This window comes from Phalacrocorax aristotelis, chromosome 1 (genome assembly GCF_949628215.1).
Source record: "Phalacrocorax aristotelis chromosome 1, bGulAri2.1, whole genome shotgun sequence".
Lineage (NCBI taxonomy): Eukaryota > Metazoa > Chordata > Aves > Suliformes > Phalacrocoracidae > Phalacrocorax > Phalacrocorax aristotelis.
In genome coordinates, this window is record NC_134276.1 from 210,394,748 (window position 1) to 210,413,051 (window position 18,304).

The 18,304-nt window shown below is 40.6% G+C and overlaps 1 protein-coding gene across 3 annotated transcripts in view; it reads left to right on the forward strand.

Moving 5' to 3' along the window:
- Positions 1–18,304, forward strand: part of GRM3 (glutamate metabotropic receptor 3) — a 114,449-nt gene that overhangs the window by 87,029 nt on the left and 9,116 nt on the right. For all 3 annotated transcript variants that reach the window (XM_075081522.1, XM_075081524.1, XM_075081523.1), the window contains one exon: positions 14,119–15,185. In XM_075081522.1, coding sequence (XP_074937623.1) covers positions 14,119–15,185 — 1,067 coding nt within the window. The remainder of the gene's footprint in view (positions 1–14,118; positions 15,186–18,304) is intronic.

Sequence of the window (18,304 nt, forward strand, 5' to 3'; positions counted from 1 at the left end):
CTCCACAGTCAGACCAATTTGCTCAGAGCTTTATAGACGTAAACTGGCTGAAATTAAAATAGTGTGGAACCTTTTCATCCCCTAGTGTAGGACCACGGTGACAAACAATCCGATCTGCACTCTGGATGCGTTGTGTGTCACACATGGCACCATGTAAACTGGGTACTTGGGCTGGCAGCAGGACACAGACATTGTCATCTCTAGGGCACAACTGCCAGAAAAAATTTTCATTAAAACTTCCCTTGCCATGACGGCAGGTCAGTAACCTTCCTGTTAATGGTGTCCGTTATCTTGCTGGAGACCATCATAAAATGCTGCTTTTTCATGCTTTCGTTTGGCGCTAATTAAGAATAATTAGCCTGAGTAAGCAGAGGCAGAGGTTGAACTGTGTTCTTACCTCTTGAGATAAGCTCCAGCAGCACAGGCAAAGCTGGACCACTGCTTCCCATTAACTCTGGAGCAAAGTACTTCTGCCTGCTGCCACCACTGCCACCACTGCCTGCTGTCACCACTCTTCTGCCCAACCTGGGCGCTGACCTCCCAAAGACAAAAAGACAGGAAATGCAGAATTGCCGAGACATAGAGCAGCAACAACTTTTCTTCATATTCCTCAGGAAGATGCTGGAAGTATATTTCCTTTGGCCTTGACAAGCTGGCTGCCATTCCTGGAAAATCTGCAGAAACCATGGGCCAGCAATGGTCCCAGAGTTGGTATATTTAGGTGAAGGTGCTTTAACATCCCTAAAACAGCAAATAGCTCTCCATCTCAGTTTCCTTTACTTGAATATTTATACAAGCCACCACTTCAGCTGAGCTATGAAAAACTGAACATAAAGTTATATAGTCTGTGCCTTGTATGTAACCTGTAGTCAGTTGCTTTTATCTTATTAATAATGTAGCCTTTAGGTATCTTATAAATCTCTAGATTGCTCAGAGCCCATGCCAGTGTGTAAATGAGGACAAGATTAGACACCCTGTGTTTATGGATAAACACATACTGAAAAACTGAGCAATTATTTTCTTTAAGATCACATATTTGAGAGACAGAAGGCTCAGTAGTCTAATTTCTCTAAATCACAGACTTATGTGTTTGCCTGCTGCTTGTTTTATAACAGTTATTATTTCATCTTTTATTTTGCTGGCAAATGTCACGTGAATCCCAAACACCAAGGGTCTGTGCAGTCAAAGTTCTCGGAGGAGCAGGAAGAGTCACAGAACCCTTTCATCCCCCAGCCATGCACACCAGCTTTTCCAACCCCACTGGCCTTTACCATGGCGGGACAACTCAGGACATACCACGGGATTCTGTTCTTATTCTTCACAGAGTTTTACCCGTGAGAGACATCCACACATAAGTGAAAAGATGTCAGGGTCTGCTTCTTTCTCCTCATGAGCTGGAAGAACAAGGTAGCATGTAAGAAAGGAGTCTGGTTCAGGATTCCTACCCTTTACACTTTAGCATCTACTTTGGCTCTGAAAAGCCAATGGAAGGACCAGATTCTTCTCTATTGCCTCCTATGGAAGACCATTTTGGCACTTCCAGAACTAACCTTAGTCTCAGTTGCATGCTGAGGTGTTATTTTAGGGGCTGAAAAAGGCAGAAGCTGTGCTCAGAACATGACCACAGCAGTGTTAATGAGGATGAAGACAAGGACATGAGAAGGAGATTGCATAGGGACACACTGGGACAGTGTGACACGTTGGGAAAATAAATTACTCTTTTGAAGAATCCAGGTGTGATCTGGACTTCCAGTGAGTCCTCAAGAAAACCGTTAGTTTCAAAAGGTGGTGAAGAAAACTACAGAAAGTCACAAACCCGGATTTCTAATCCCAAAGATAACTAAAATGTTATGTTATTTTTACCAAACCTCTATTTTGGTTGGCAGCTAACAATTATTCTAGAAAGGCAGAACTGAAATCATGATCTGTAGAAAAGTATCTTTTCTCCTGAAATAACCTTAATATCACTACATTCCTGGAAGACACATTGGCTTCACCCAGTAGAGCACAGTGCGAAGATATTCCCAGGCTAACACTGACTAAACAGGAACTGGTACCAAACCAGTACAGCTGCATTAATGTGACACTAACATTCAGCCCAGCCTGGTGCTGCAGTTCAGACGTGGCTCTTGGTCTGAATCCTACTTCACTTCCACATAGCATATTTCCAGGCAAACCCATCACAAGCTGATTGTTGTACTTGTATTTGTTAAACTGCAGCCCAGATGAGCTTTCTGTGAAGCCTGAACTATTCCCTTCAAGCCTATCTTGCCCATTTCTGACTCCCAGTGCAGAAGAAAAGCAGCTCAGTTGTACAGTCATGTTTCTCTATCGAAAAGGGAGAAAGGAACTCAACCCGACCTGAAAACATCCCTTGTGTAAATTTTTGCACTAGCACACATTTTCTTCAAATATTCACAGCCTTTCCTTTTGTGTAAATGATCTCATAAATCAAAAGAAGTACTTATGGCAAAAGTTTCAGAGGAATGACTGAAAGGATTTCCTACCGCAAATTTACCTTTCTTATTCATGCAAGTGTTAGTGTGTATTTTTATTTTAAAAATTACTCAGGCCAGTAGATCACACCTACCTTCTAAAGCAATCAGCTCTGCCCTTTCATGGAGCAGAAACTCCTTTTACGTATGAGTACTCTTCACAAACTGACCTTCTACACAATTCCTGTCAATTGCAAACTGGATGGCCCTGGCAGACAAATGTATTGAAAGGTAACTTTCTTTCATTTCCTCATCTGTTAGAGCCACATTTCTAAACACCTCAGAGAACCTCCGTTTTGGTAATACTGCAATATTTGTGGCTATTTTGTTAGCAGATACAGAATATAATTTTAAAAAGATATTTCATTGCTGTTATCTGGGTGAGCTATTTCCTTTTGTTTCCTGCTTTCTGACAGGGAAGTTATTTTGTCTGAGGAAATAACAAGCGAATACAAAGAATATGAAAATTCTTCAAGGCAGGGGGAACAACACATATATACATGCACAGGGTTATCAGAAGCAGAGAAGCTTCTAAAAAAAAAATGCCCACAAAACCCTAGCTGTAGCATGGCTCAGGCACAGGAGCAATCCTTTGATTTGCCTTCTCACCTCTTGCTCCAGCCATGGAACAACATCAACTAATCTGCTCACTGTTGGGATGCAAAGGGGTTCAGCATTAAGCCAGAAATTACAATATCTCCAATATAAGTCCTTAAACTTAAGGCATGTAAACCATAACATAATGACCAAGATCATTAAGCTGGCTTGTAGGGTCTCCACACCACAACTCGCTGTCTCCTTAGTTCATAGGAAGTACAGCACAGAGCCCAAAGCAGTAGTGATGTGAATGGAGGTTGTAAACACCCAGTAAAGAGGAAGCAGAGGTTAATGCACCTCACAGTCTGAAGGCCTCTGCCCCCTCAGTCTGGCATCCACTTTTCATCTCCTACTGTTTTTCTTTTCTTGTTACAAGCCCATCTTTCTACTTGCCAATATATGAATCATCTCATCTTGCCTACACTAACGGCACATACATATCTAGCACTTTTCCTACAGAAGAAATTCAAGAGTACTGCTGAAGGCTGAGAGATATTCACTTTATAAATGTGTACGTGTAATTGCTCCTCAATTCAATACAGGTTTCACATAGCACATTTTTCTATTTGCTGCTACACACAGGTTCCGGGCCATTTGATGGACAACAGAATAAGCTAATGCAGGAATTCCTTTGTAGGTATGAAATATTTACCACTTCCATGGCTGAAACAGGAGGCCCAGCTAAAAACACGCCATACATTTAGCCAGGGAAGGAACTGCACCATGCTCAGTGTAAACAGTGAAACTATTAGTGTGAAAGCAGAGTGAAGCACAGCCTTGAACAAAGCCCTCACGTAGAATGTATGTGCTGCAGAAGCCCCGTGTAACTCTGTGGCTGAAGGCATGTGGAGTTTCAAGGTAGAATGTGATTTGTAATGGCTGCATCTGATATCACTTTGACTCCATGACTCAGTATCAACCACAATCATATAGGAAGTTTGGATCAGAAAACACACACACACGCATGCACACACACATGCATGCACGCACACTCACAAGAGCACTCACTTAATGCTCATTGAAATTCAAATTTACTTAACCCAACTCTACTGTAAAAGGTAATCCTTGATGTGTGATAGCTGAGTTTGAACTGACAAAGAGTGAACAGCAAATCATAAAGCAGCGACCTTTTCCTACCGAAGAGGAGGGAGAACATCCTGGTGTTTAGGTAGCAGCACTGATGAGTTGCGTCATCCACATCCGGGGCACTGTCCCAGAGTGGTTCTTTTCTCAGTTTTCCCTTTGTTCCTTTTCTTGCAGAGGACGTCACTGCCCTTGTAGCTTCTTGTTATTTCTTTTATATTTTCACCATACACAGGTTGCATATGACGTATACATGTTATTCTTTCTATTGATTATCCCCTAAAAACAATCCCTCTTTGCTGCCAAGGTTGAATTTCTTTAGTGATCAGTAGCTGACTGACTGTGTGTAGCTCTGGTGCCTCAAGCATCCTCCTGTGCTTCTGCTACAGAACTCTCCCCCTCTCTTTCTGTAGGAACACTTTGAACACTTTCTCTGTGGCTCTTTATCTTTTACAGTAGGTCTTAAATTTGCTACAAAACACCAGAAAATGCTTGACCATATGCAGAAGTGTATGGGATGGGTCTGCTGAACTCTTCTAGTCCAAGCAGCAATGACATAGTTGCCTGTAACAGCAGGCAGTTTTGCTTTTATGTCCCTTCCAACTCTATTCCTCTGACACAAATAACTATACGTCTTGTGCCCTTATAAATAATTTTTACCTAGAGTTTCTCCAAAAGTAGAGTTTTTCCATAGTATTTATCTATGGCCCTGATGAATGGAGCAGCTGATCCCTGCTCCAAGATCTTGATGCCAGCTTGGTAGCAGAGAATGGCCTGCTGCGCCAGGACAGACCTCCCCCAGCCAGTGGCAAATAAAACACTGTATGAAGCTGCTATTGGGAACTGACAAAAATGTGTTGAAAAAGTTTGTTAAACTTCCTCTATTACATGTGCACATCTATTTGAATGAATAGCTAATGGCTAGATAATGGTCCAGTAACTGAAAGAATAAAAAGCCTGTCTCTAAATATTCTTTAGAGAAGAAAATATCTTGTCAGATGAATGTTTGAGGCAGTGTTGTTACATTCTGTCTAGATGTCTAAAGAACTTTATCAGTCTAAGCCTATCAATGTGTCTCTGCTTCCACCATTAAACAGGCAAATAAATCAACATTTTCTTTTTACATTTTCCCCTGAGGTCCAGTGATTGCCGTTGCTGTTGCTGAACTGATTCAGTGGAGCAAAACATTAGCAAAAATGATTCTGTGCTCTCAGCTTTATCTTTTCTTCCTGAGACCAGAAGAATTTGCAAGTATTAATAGGGCATGCAGCTTGCATGTGATAGGATAATGCACGCCAATGAACACTGATGATGTTGGGAGAGGTGACGTGCTACCTTTGTAGCTTGTGTGTAGCATGCATGAATAACCTTAAAAGCCAGGAGTCCTTATCCTTTATCTCACTGTCTTTTTACCAAAACTCAGTGCTGTGAGTAGCCCGCTTTCACCTCTCAATTGGCTGACTCAGCATTTGGTCATTCATGAGGTATACTCTCCTGACTTACTCTGTCATTTTAGATGTGCATTTCTAGCCATTGCATTATTATATGGAAATGAGTAAAAAGAAAACCCAGGCTCAAACCTTTACAAAGGGAGATGAGTCACATTTAACGTGTGCAGTGGGCCTTACTGAAAACATTAGTTTGATGATTTCTCCATCAGTGGCCAAAATTCAAGCCAGCCAGCTTTCATATCTTCTTTGGCACAACTCGCTTTGTGGTCTAATAACTAGAGGACTATAGGTGGAGGAAGCTACCCCCTTCCTGATGACAACTCAGTTTAGCCAGAGACCACCTTTGGAGGTGTCTATTTCTCTCCACTTTTACAGGAGCTCTGTAAGAAAAAATGCATTCCCAATACAGACCCTTTAATTAAGTTTAGGTTAAAGAAATATAGGCCACTTTTTTCATGCACATTTTATATTCACAGAGAAAACTGATCCACTCCAGAATATTACACCATAAGATGTGCGAAACATTTACATTTCCAGCTGAAGTCCAAGCCTTCTTTGTCTTCCACCAACATTACATCAGATGTGGCAAATCCTACAACTGAGCTGCATGATGTCTGAGCATAAAGGTTCCTCTGTGTGCTTCACCATAGCATTGTTTCTTTATTCCAGCTCTGAAGCATCCTACAACTCCTTTTTTTCCACAAAAATCTTCAATAAATTTGAGTTTCAGTTATTCCAAAAAGATGTTCTCCTTAGAATTCACTACTTACGGTTTTATTTTCCTACTGGAAACACAATTTCATTTTGCAAATTACCTCATTATTAGAAATTTGTAGGGTGATTGCTGAGAGTTTTCAGTAGTTTCTTAACAAAAATAATAGCATAGAGTCATAAGATTTGTAGAAAAAGGCAATACATTTATTAGACTGCCTACATATCTGGAAAAAAACAGAGAAGCTTTTGGTATAACACCTCTTTGCCGTATCTTGTCTTGCATCTTGATCAGACCTTGTGTTTCTAAACTATATACTTTCAAAGGAGCAAAGAGAAAGCTCTCAGCAATCACTCTGCAAATGGGTAGTAATGAGGCTGTTTGCAAAGTGAAATTGTGTTTCCAGGAGGAAATAAAAACCCAATATACTGAACTTCAAGCAGATTTGTTCCTTCAAACTAATTGAAGATGAAATTTATTGAGCAATTTTTCTGATGATCTAATGAAGTGACCTTGTGTCAGAAAGCTCGTGCACTTCTTCCATCTATAGACTAGTCTAACAAAAAATACTGCCTTTCTTATGGGCCTGAAATTTCTTGAATCTTAAGACCATCACAGCTACAGTGTTACTATTATTAAATAATAGTATTCCATTATAAGTAATGAAATCTATGTCAGCCCACCGGATCTGGGAGTGTCTTCATATCAAGTCCATTAGGAAAGTACAGCCAGAGGGTCTATTTCATGGTTCATTTGGTTCTGATCTCTAAGGGCAAACTATCTAACTAAATTATTCAGAGCACTGTCTGGAAACACCTCTCTAATCCTCGAGTCCCCACAGAGGAGAGACAGTTTTAACCAACTTCCTTTAATATCTTAATAACTGAATCTATTCATATTTCCTTCAGGCTGACAAAGAAGGACAAAAAATGTTATTAGGTATTCAACACTTCCTTAGCCATCAGCTACTACATGCAATCTGGGGATGGCATTAACACATCATGGAATGGTGCTCCAGAAAGAGGGGTTTCATGCCCCTGTTACGTAACTGAGTCCCTCACTTAGTCCAAAAGTGAATTTAGCAAAATTAAAATGCACCTTCAACTTCTTTCAGCTGCACCCCGATGTACTGAGAAGAGTAAGGCAAGAGTACTGAGAAGGGGTAAGGCATGGCACCTGTTCCCAGCCCTGAGGTTAAATGAGAGTGTCCCTCACCCAGAAGTCCAAATCAGGGAACTCATAACCCCGGGACCGGCAGAAAGTCCCCATCAAAATCTCAAGCTCTGAAAGCAATGTTAATATTCAGCAACTGGCAGACAGCTCGCCAGCAAACTTATTTTTACTCAGACCAGAACATTTCAAGAGATACCGAAGGCCAGCCCATAACTTACAGTTCCAGTTCCCGAGCTTTTGCGTTGTCAGCCTAACAGTGATTGTAAGTCTTCATAACGGGATTGGGTTCCCAGTGCTTCTGTTTACAAAATAACTAGATGGCCTGAGGGACAAGTTAGGCAGTTTAAAGTCAGGGTTTAATTTCCTTTGTAACTGCAAGTTCATTGCTAGTATAAATTACATCACAAGCATTTTGGCCGTTTGCCAGCCATCTCCTAAAGTGGATAATCTTAAATTAAAAGAGTGGTACAAATCGAAAGTCATTGCTATGTTGGAAACTCACAAATCATTCATATCAATTATCAACCTAGCAGACATTAAAAAAACCAAAAACACCTTGGATGCTTTTCCATGAATGCTTGATTTATTTTAAGTTTGGGCTAATGCAGCTTTAACCAAAAAACGTCAAGAAATTTTCTTAATTTCAGGGGATATATTTTGTAGTTTTAAAGGAGAAATAAAATGACTGTAAAACATTTACATGCTTTTTGGCTGCCATGTTTCAAACTCTGAATCCTTTAAGGACTCTGAAATCCCCTTTAGTTCGTTAAATTTGCTTTAAAAATAAGAGTGATTACATATTTTCTTTGATGGAGGGTTGTACCTTAGCATCTGGTTTATTCTCCCCAAGTCCCAAAGACCACACAAATGCCCAAGGGCCACACAAGCAAGACAAAACACTTGAAAATGCAAAACACTATGCTCAAGGCAAGCATTTTGCAGGAAAGGTAGCTAGGGAGTTCTGTTTTCAGCCAGGCTGAGGAAAATGACAAGCTGAAATAATCCCTCTAATCTTTTGAACCCTCCTTAGTTTATTTTGCCAGTGTCCACATTACTTTTCTCCTGGACTGTTCTCTGTGATAGCCTCCGCAGCAGTCACAGCCGCCTGTGCAGACAGCTTGCCAGAGACACCCCTTCGCAGGTACATTGCAGGGAGCTTGTACAAGTTGCTATCACTTGGCACTCCAGCTGTGAGCCTTTCTGTTCCAAACAGTGGTGATATTTATCTCACCTAACTTCAGATACATACATTGTAGATGTATTTTAGCTAGCCATTCTCATTATGGCCAGCAGAAAAAAAAGGTACAGTTCAGCTGTGCTATCCTAAGGTAATCCCTAGGAATACCCATTCTCTTCTGTAGGACAGAAGCTTGGGATAACTAACTCATATACAGATACCTGTGTGATAGATCTTTGCAAATAGGCTAGTGGAAATGTTTCTGACTACTGCAGATGCTTTGGGGGTCTAAGTATGTTTTAAAATTCCCTACAACAAAGCGACTTTCTAACATGAGAGAGAAACCACAGAGCTGAACAGAGAATCTGTAGACACAGATAAGAAAATTACATTCGTAGGAGACTAATCAATCTTATTCATTTCTTGAATGAGAAGAAGCAATACTGCAAATGACCCAAACCCATCCAGAAATGGTGCAGAGGTTAAAAATGGCTACTTGTCTCTGTGAAAACTGATATTTTAAGCCCATCTGTTATTTATTAATCGTCAAGAGGTACAATTTAGTGACACTTCACTCTGACCATTTCCTATATTAACTTTTAAATTGCAAAATTTCAATGTCCCTTCTGGAATCAGATGTGAAACCAGCTGTATTATGCTGAGACAGAAACAGGAGTGGGTGCACCAGGTCTCCATTTCTCGGTCTGAATGTTCAGCCGAGCAGAAATAAGTCACTTTGACCTCAACAAACCATATCTAGCTAAAATTAAAAGAAAATTAAAAGATATATGCATTCTCAGGGCCCTTCAGGATACTTTTCAAGGTAAGGGATCACGCACGCAGATGAGCCCATTGGACAAACAAGCCATATCCTGTTGTTAGTATTACGGCTCTTCCTTACAGTGCTTTAATAAGGCATTGACCAGGATATGTAACAGGAAGGAGTAGGGGGCATTAAAAAGCCCTACATTTTTCCGTTACATAAACAAATGTCTTGTTTTTCAGTCTTAAATAAGAAGTTCAGGGTTTTTGCAGCACCATCTAGTGAGACTAAAGAGGTTTTACTCAACTTTTCAGAAACTCCAGCCTGTTCCCTCTTTACATTTGCATTCCTTTTTCATCATGATCACCTTATAGTCTATTGGCTGAAAGTCTTTGGGGCCAACAAGCTGTTGAAGAAGGTGCCTTTGGTGCAACAATAGTCCTTTTTACATTTCTTTCTGAACTGCATGAAATCCCACAGCTTTGCAAACTGCCAAGCTGAAAAACTCCAGAGCTTTCATCAAGCCTTGTTATTAATGAATTGAATCCTAGCAAGTGAGATGTGCCTCTGATCTGTACCTTGTTTTGAAAGAATACACCCTGCAAGCAAAGAACAGATGTGTGTTTTATTGGATATGAAGGACGTTCTCAGATGTAGGCATACCTGTCATCATTCCTACCAGGAAGAGCTGCAGATGATATTTTCTATAAGACAACATGTACACTCTCAGCTCTGTGCCAGACACATGCAAGACTCTGTTTGGAAAAATATCCTTCCTGGCCCCAGGATGTTGCTGGCAAACAAAACTCAGTCTGATTCCAAGCCAGTTATGATGACGCTCATCTTTTCCTAGGCCGCCCTGTCTCTTAAAAGTATCCCTGTGTTTAATTAGGATTAAAACGGCTTTGTTTTCTTCATCCACTCATAGCTGGTTAAAAGATCCTGGTTTGTCTTTTTTTTTTCTTTGACACAGCTGAGCCAATGTAAGAATCAGAAGCATTTAAAAAAATATTTCCCACCCCACCTCTTAAAATAAGGGTTTTGGTCAATAAGAAAATAAATCCCCCCTTCAGAACTTTCTTTCTGAATTCTTTCGTGTCGCAAGACCTGTTCACACTGGCACTGAAAATAATAAAGATTTCTAAATGAAAGTAACGACCTGCTTCTGACAGCACATAAACACATACTTGCAAGTTATGTGACTGTTGGAAAAGAGGATCCCACTGTAGGAAGATTAAAACAAAATGACATAAATCACTTTATAAAAGCTATGATTTTATTTTACGTTCTTACCCATATCTATTACAAAAACAGTAATAAAACTACATAGTCTTTCCTCTCTTATGAAGTTGAAGCAGTGTGTCCTCCACTTACACAATGGCATCCTTCTCCTTCGATAGGATTGCTTCAGTGAGCTGACAGAGGCAGGCTGCTTGCACCACAGCTCCACAGGTTTCTATCTTCTGCACTCTGTATACCTGAGTGTTTCTCCTGTTGTCATAAATGTCACTGCTGTTGCATCTTTATTGCTGAACTGCTGCAAGCTGCAGCACAGAGCATCGCTGGTTTATCTTTAAGTCACTTTTAATTATCTTATTTTTCATTGACAACTTCTTTTATAGAATTTCTCTTGGATAACTGCTTTGCATAAGGATAATTCGATTCATGAAGTGCAAGGGGAGGAGAAGATTCAAAGATACTGCTAAAGGACACAAAGTTTATATTGTCATTGAGACAGCCTCCTAGCTAACAGCATGGGTAGACCAGAGAGTCTTGCTCCTCCTCTCCCAAGGGATGAGTCCAAAACAGCTTGGCTACAACTCTGAAAAGCACCTGCCAGAAATACCTGTTATAAATATTGTAGGTTTATTCACAAAACTGAAGTTTAATTACAAAAAGGGTGACTTATGGCATGGCCTGGTATTTCATCTCTGGGAAAATCACTTACCAATGTGCAAAAATTATAGCTTTTACACTAGAACATAAAGTCCTGCTTTCATATGGTATTACATTCTTGCTAAGAGCATCTTATTTCTGTGATTATTATCAGATCATATTTTCTGAAAACATGACTTTTTGGAAGTGGTTCTACAGGATCTAGAATATGTTGATAAATATCAGTTAAATTGCCTTAGTGATCTTATATGTAATTAATGGGTATATTAATTGCTGCCACCCAGTGGGCTCATTTGTAGGCTTTGGCTCACCATACTATAATTTAATACATCATTGTTTGGTTAAATGATTTCATCCACTCCATCTGAAGGAGTGCGATTTATTTTCCTCTATCAGCAGCCACTAAAAATGAATGTTTCAAGTTACAAGCTGTGGTTAACTTAAAACATACTGTCCTACAAAAACCTTTTATTCGTATTTGTAGTGTGGGAACAGCCCCATGGAAGGCAATATGCATGAGCTTCAAGTTAACTATATGTAAGATTATGTACTTTTTCTTCTGTACCTACCTGCAAAGTCCAAGGCAAATGTTTTGCTCTGTTTAAATGGTAAATATTCTATCAGAACTAAGAAGGTGTTAAACGTGTTACACAGCGGGAACTCTTTCCTGAAAAGTGCTGAAATTTCTGACCCTCGTGTAACTTGCACTGGGGTACTTGTACACTTGAGGTTATGCACTTGACAGAAGATAAGCCATGCCACAAGTCTGCAGTTTGTCTTGCTTAGCTGTGGCTCCACCGGTCCCAGCAGAAGTCACAGGCTCTCAGCACACCTCAGGAGCTGGCCTGTATAACACTGAAGTGAATAAATTGTCTCTTAAAACTGGGCTGCTGCGTTAACAGCTTCTACAATCTATATAAGTGTTATGAATAATGAAATAAGACACTGGCAATGACAACATGTTATTGAAGAGCTGTTAAGTGCTGCATTATGATTTCATTTTAATGCTGCTCCTGTACAAGAGAGCTTGCATGTCTGTGCATGAGGAGGAGGAAAGAGAGAAGGGAGGGTGCTTAATATTCTTCTTGCTAACCTATATTTTGAATTTAGCTACCTGTTTAATTTAGAGCATGGTATTTCCAGAAGAACTGGCCATTTGCGGGAGTATTAGGCTGCCCTTAATTTTTGTGCACTCAGAGGTCTTGCTGGGCTAGACAACAGTACAACCAGATGCCAACAGTGAAGAAAAAGAGAAAATAATTCTCTTATCTGTTCTTGGGTAACCCAGACCTAGTCTGTAATCTTGCAAACCAAGGCTGTCCACCACTGTTGTTGACATAGGTGAGGTGGTAACGCGCAGGAGAGGGCAGGGATAAGAACAGACAGTCTTGGCTCAAACCCAGAAGAGACTATCACTGGGTGTAAATTATCTTCCAACCTTGCCCTAAGATAAGGGAGTCAGGAAAGAAAAGCACTCCAAGTCCAGCACCTGGGGACATGCAGGTTATGCATCATCCCTCTAATCAGGGCTTCTGTGCCAAAAACCACTGTCCCTTTTGCTGACCTTAGTGGGAGTACTGCAAAATAAGGTAATGCTCCGCAGGAATAAAGGTGAAAGAATTTGGTCTCAGTGCTTTATAGAAGTTAAATAAATCTACTGCAAGAAATCCAAAGTATCTGGAGGTCGGCGTGGAGGAAAATATTACATCCTTATATGATATTGCTCATGGCACAGCATAGGCGCAGATGCAGGGAAAAAGATTTATTCCAGCAATGACAGTGGAACCACTTCTGTAACCAAAGACACTAGGGAATGAAATCAGCTTTATTGCTCAACAATGGCAAAAAAACCCTCTTTTGCTTCTTGCCTACAAAGCTCTTCACCTTTGATGCTATAGCAAATGATCAATAAATCACATAGTAAATGCAATTTCCTCCTACATTTTTAATATTTCTTCATTGCCTGCATGAACATCAGCTGAAGGAAAAGAACAAAATCTCTCCAGAGCTCTGCAGTTGGAAGTGTTACAATATTGATTTCACAGAAGGTCACAGATCCAGTTTTGTTTTTCCCATCTATTCCCCAAACAAGATATAGGACCAAAGCAGCACATGCTGGGAACGTCAGACCAGACAAGAAATATCAGAAACTGGTAAAGTTGAAGCAAAACAGAAGGGGTTCAAAACTTCCTACAGCACAGGGAGAAGTGAAAAAGACATAGTAAGAAATTGTTGAGGACATCATAGTTACCTCTCCATCATCCCCAAAATGAACCCTCTATTCAGCATCATTCCAGACTGTTGGCCTCAGAACAGATGTTTATTGATCTGACCATTTAAACTTCCTTATGACAGCCAAATTTCACCAAATAATGGTAAGCCTCAGTTAGAAGCAGACATCTTTCTTTCAAGAGAAAATGTGAAAGGTAGCAGTAGTGCATACTAGGGGAAATAATTGGAGAATTCATTTGTATTCAGGGCAAAAAAAAGTAAGGACATTGGTAATCTAATGCAACTCTCCACATTCACAAATATTTCTCGTGTAATGAAGTGAAATAGCGTTCTAGTATGTGAGTTGCTTTCTTCTTCTAAGTTCAAACAAGGCAAAAATATTTAAAAAATGAGACAGATACAGGCCTCTCAGCTTACCTGTTGGCACTTGAATTGGTTTCTATAAGCTGTCAGGTGTCTGTGCTTCCCAAAAGGATGCAAAAAGTCATCTGATGTTTTGATAATAACATTCTCTATTTCTTTTTTTTTTTTTTTCACAGCTCCATTCAACCCTCCCAATGCCGCGGACAGTATGGTCAAATTTGATGCCTATGGAGATGGGATAGGACGATACAACGTGTTCAATTTCCAGTACACTGGAGGCAGGTACTCCTATGTGAAGGTTGGTCACTGGGCAGAAACCTTGTCACTTGAGGTAGACTCCATCCACTGGTCCAGGAGCTCTGTCCCCGTCTCCCAGTGCAGTGACCCCTGTGCTCCTAACGAGATGAAGAATATGCAACCAGGAGATGTCTGCTGTTGGATTTGTATTCCTTGTGAAACCTATGAGTACTTGGCTGATGAATTTACCTGTGCAGATTGTGGGCCTGGAAAATGGCCTACGGCTGACCTGACTGGCTGTTATGACCTACCAGAAGACTACATCAAGTGGGAAGATGCTTGGGCAATAGGTCCTGTTACCATTGCGTGCTTGGGCTTTATCTGTACTTTTATGGTCATTGCAGTGTTCATCAAGCACAACAATACCCCCCTGGTCAAAGCCTCTGGCCGTGAACTGTGCTACATATTGCTTTTTGGGGTCTTCCTGTCTTACAGCATGACTTTCTTCTTCATAGCCAAGCCTTCTCCAGCTATCTGCACCCTGCGTCGTCTGGGGCTAGGAAGTTCCTTTGCTGTCTGCTACTCTGCCCTTCTGACAAAAACAAACTGTATAGCCAGAATATTTGATGGTGTAAAGAACGGTGCTCAAAGGCCTAAGTTCATCAGCCCCAGCTCTCAGGTCTTCATTTGCCTGAGTCTCATTTTGGTACAGATTGTGGTAGTGTCTGTGTGGCTTATCTTGGAGGCCCCTGGCACCAGGCGGTACACGCTTCCTGAGAAGAGAGAGACTGTCATATTGAAATGCAATGTCAAAGATTCCAGTATGTTAATCTCCTTAACATATGATGTAATCCTCGTAGTCTTATGCACTGTATATGCCTTCAAAACAAGGAAATGTCCGGAGAACTTCAACGAAGCCAAGTTTATCGGTTTCACAATGTACACAACGTGCATCATTTGGCTGGCCTTTCTCCCCATATTTTATGTGACATCCAGTGACTACAGAGTAAGTCTTTGGATACCTGTTTCCATAAATCATATGCATCACTTTAAAGGACCCTGTCGTCATTCACTAAAAGCTTCTTTCACTTCTTTTGCTCTCTGGATCCTTGCAAACAAGGTCTATTTCAATGTTAATGTCCACCTAAGCGTATTACCAAATTTTAGCTTATTTCTAAGAAAGATGGTCTCGTTTCAAACTGAGCATGTACAACTAGAGCTGGAAGGGATTAGTACTACCAGTCTGATTGTCATAGAGGCATAGCATATGGATTAGGTATTCATACTGGTACATCAGTACGTGAAGTCATAGTCCTAACAGAAAAATCAGTAGAACATGAGGTAGAATGAGTCAGAATGAGTTATTTGGTGGAGGTGGGCCTTAAATTAAAAACTGAACTAATTAGTCTTCTCTGCAAAAGAATCTGCCATTTAAACATGGTATTTTCTTCCAAATAAGAAAGATAAGGGAAGAATGTCAAAATTTCCTATGAAACAGGGTTGTTTAAAAAAAATCCAATAAATGTTATGTTTGAATATAGAACTTTTTGTTCTTTCTCCACTTTTAGAGGATAAAACACATACCCCACTGAGTGGAAAATATTGGTCAGCCTTCACCAACAAACTTAAAAAACACCAAATTGTTTAAATTGTCACATAGTGTTGCAAAGCTTCAAGTTCAATAAAATCATATTTTTAGACAGAAGGAAATTGTCTCAGAAAAAGATTCAGATCTGCTCCACTGGAAATCTCACAGTTATTATGATGTGAGAAGTGGCTGCTGGAGTTGGCCCTTGCAGCAGTTTGCAATGAATTAATTCAACTTTCTGCCCAGAAGAAAGGTAGCAGACTACTAGAGTAGTATTATAACCAGTAGTATGTCTATGAAATAGAATGTAAAACTGTGGAGCTAATAACGTCATTTAACATACTTTTGGTGTGACCACCCTGGAACAGTATATTTAGTACTATTTTTCTCAGTTTAGGAAAGGTACTGAAAACCTCGAGAAAACAAGAATAAACAACAAACGACGCAGCAAGACATGCAGAGTGACAGTAAAAGAGCTAAATATATTTAGTCTAGACAGGAGTAAACCCAGGGAGATGCGATCACAGACTATAAATAATTTCAAGGCAACAAAAAGAGAGAAAGGGATTATTCAGTCTTAGGAGAAGTTAGAATGGGGAGTAATGGATGGAAGCTAATGAAGAAAAAGTTTAAGGAAGGCACTGGGGAACAACTCCGGACACCCAAAGTAATCAGGAGTACAGACATAGAAGGAGGGTAATATCAGTGCAGACAGTCACCTGAGTGGGCAGCACAGACACTAATGGTCAATAGGAGCATGACTTGATTGCTCAAGCAGCATTTTTTAGCCGTATCTCTTGAGAAGGATTTTCAAAATCACCCACAGGCATTTAATTTAAATACAAGGTTCCTAATCAGCCAACTCAAGTCCTACCAAATAGACAGAAAATGCTTTTAATGTCTCTTTTGATACTTTCTTGACATGTCAGAAGCTTTTTGAAAATCCCATCCTAGATGTCTACATTTCTGGGATTCCTTTGAAAGGCCCATATTTAATTGCCATGCAGTGTTACTTGTTGACTCTGAATCAACCTGTGCCATCCTAATATATACTGATACTGATAACATCACCAATTAACAGCCTTAGAAACATAATAGTATCAATGAAAAAAATGAATGTTGACTGGCTTGAGATGTTATCATTAAGCACAAACATCACTTAGGCCTCACCCTTCTGAAAAAAAAAAAGGAGAGCTCCTGGAAATTTATCAGAGATTTGGTGTTGACCTCAACGTAGCAGTTAAAGAAACAAAAAAAGTAGTTCAACATAGTATACATCCCTACCAATACTGAAGCAGAAATGCCCCCGTATGAACACTATATAACAGGTGCCAGACAGCATGTTAGATATGCTGGGATGACATATTACCGTATGGCTTACAGATTCACCCACCAAATAACCCAGCTATTTGGTTAAGGTCTTCTCTGCTGTGAAAAAGGTTTACGGTATAGCTGTGCCTTCAATGCATACACGTTTTTTTTCCTGTTAGACTAAGCTTGCTTATATTGGCACAACCACTCTCTTCTCCCTGAGTCAAATAAATTTTAACAGAAAAAGGAATTCTGGGAGAAGGGTTTACAGTAGAGCTCTTGATGATTCAATCATGACATCATCTGTCCTCTCCACACACGTCTTCACATAATCATCAAGGCTGGGAGGGACCACTGGGGATTGTCCTGTCCAACCTCCCCTGCTCACACCAGGGTCACCTACAGCAGGTCACTCAGCGCTCTGTCCAGTCAGGTTTTGAATATCTCCAAGGATGGAGACTCCACGATATCTTTGCACAACCTGTACCTGTGTTTGACCATCTTCATAGTTTTCTTATGTTTAACTAGAATTTCCTGTATTTTGGTTTGTGCCCCTGGCCTCTTGTCCTCTCACTGGACACCACTAGGAAAAGTCTGGTTCTTTTTCCTTTTCTCCTGCCATGAGGTACTTATACGCATTGATAAGCTTCCCCTGAGCCTTCTCTTCTCCAGACCAAAAAGTCCCATCCACTCAGCCTGCCTCATATGACAGATGTTCCAGTCGCTTAATCATCTCCATGGCCCTTTGCTGCACTTACTCCAATATGTTCATGTCGCTCTTGTACTGGTGAGCCCAGAACTGGGCATAGCACCACATGTGTCTCACCAGTGCAGAGAGGGGAGGATCGTTGCCCTTGACCTGCTGGCAATGCTCTCTATAATGCAACCCAGGAGGCGATTGCCTTCTTTGCTGCAAGGGGACACTGCTGGCTTATGATCTACTACTTGTCCCACAGGGACCTTCAGAATCTTCTCTGCAAAAGTCCTGTCCAGCTGGGTGGCCCCCAGCATGTACTGGTGCCTGGGGTTATTCCTCCCAAGGTGCAGGATTCTGCTTTTCCCTTTGTTGAACTTCATGGAGGTTCCTGTCATCCCATTTCTCCAGCTTGTCAGGGTACCTCTGGATCCCTTGAAAACATCCCTCTGGATGCCAGCTATATAGTATATCAGCGACTCCTACCAGTTCTGTATCGTCTTCAAACTTATTGAGGGTTAACTGAGTCCCA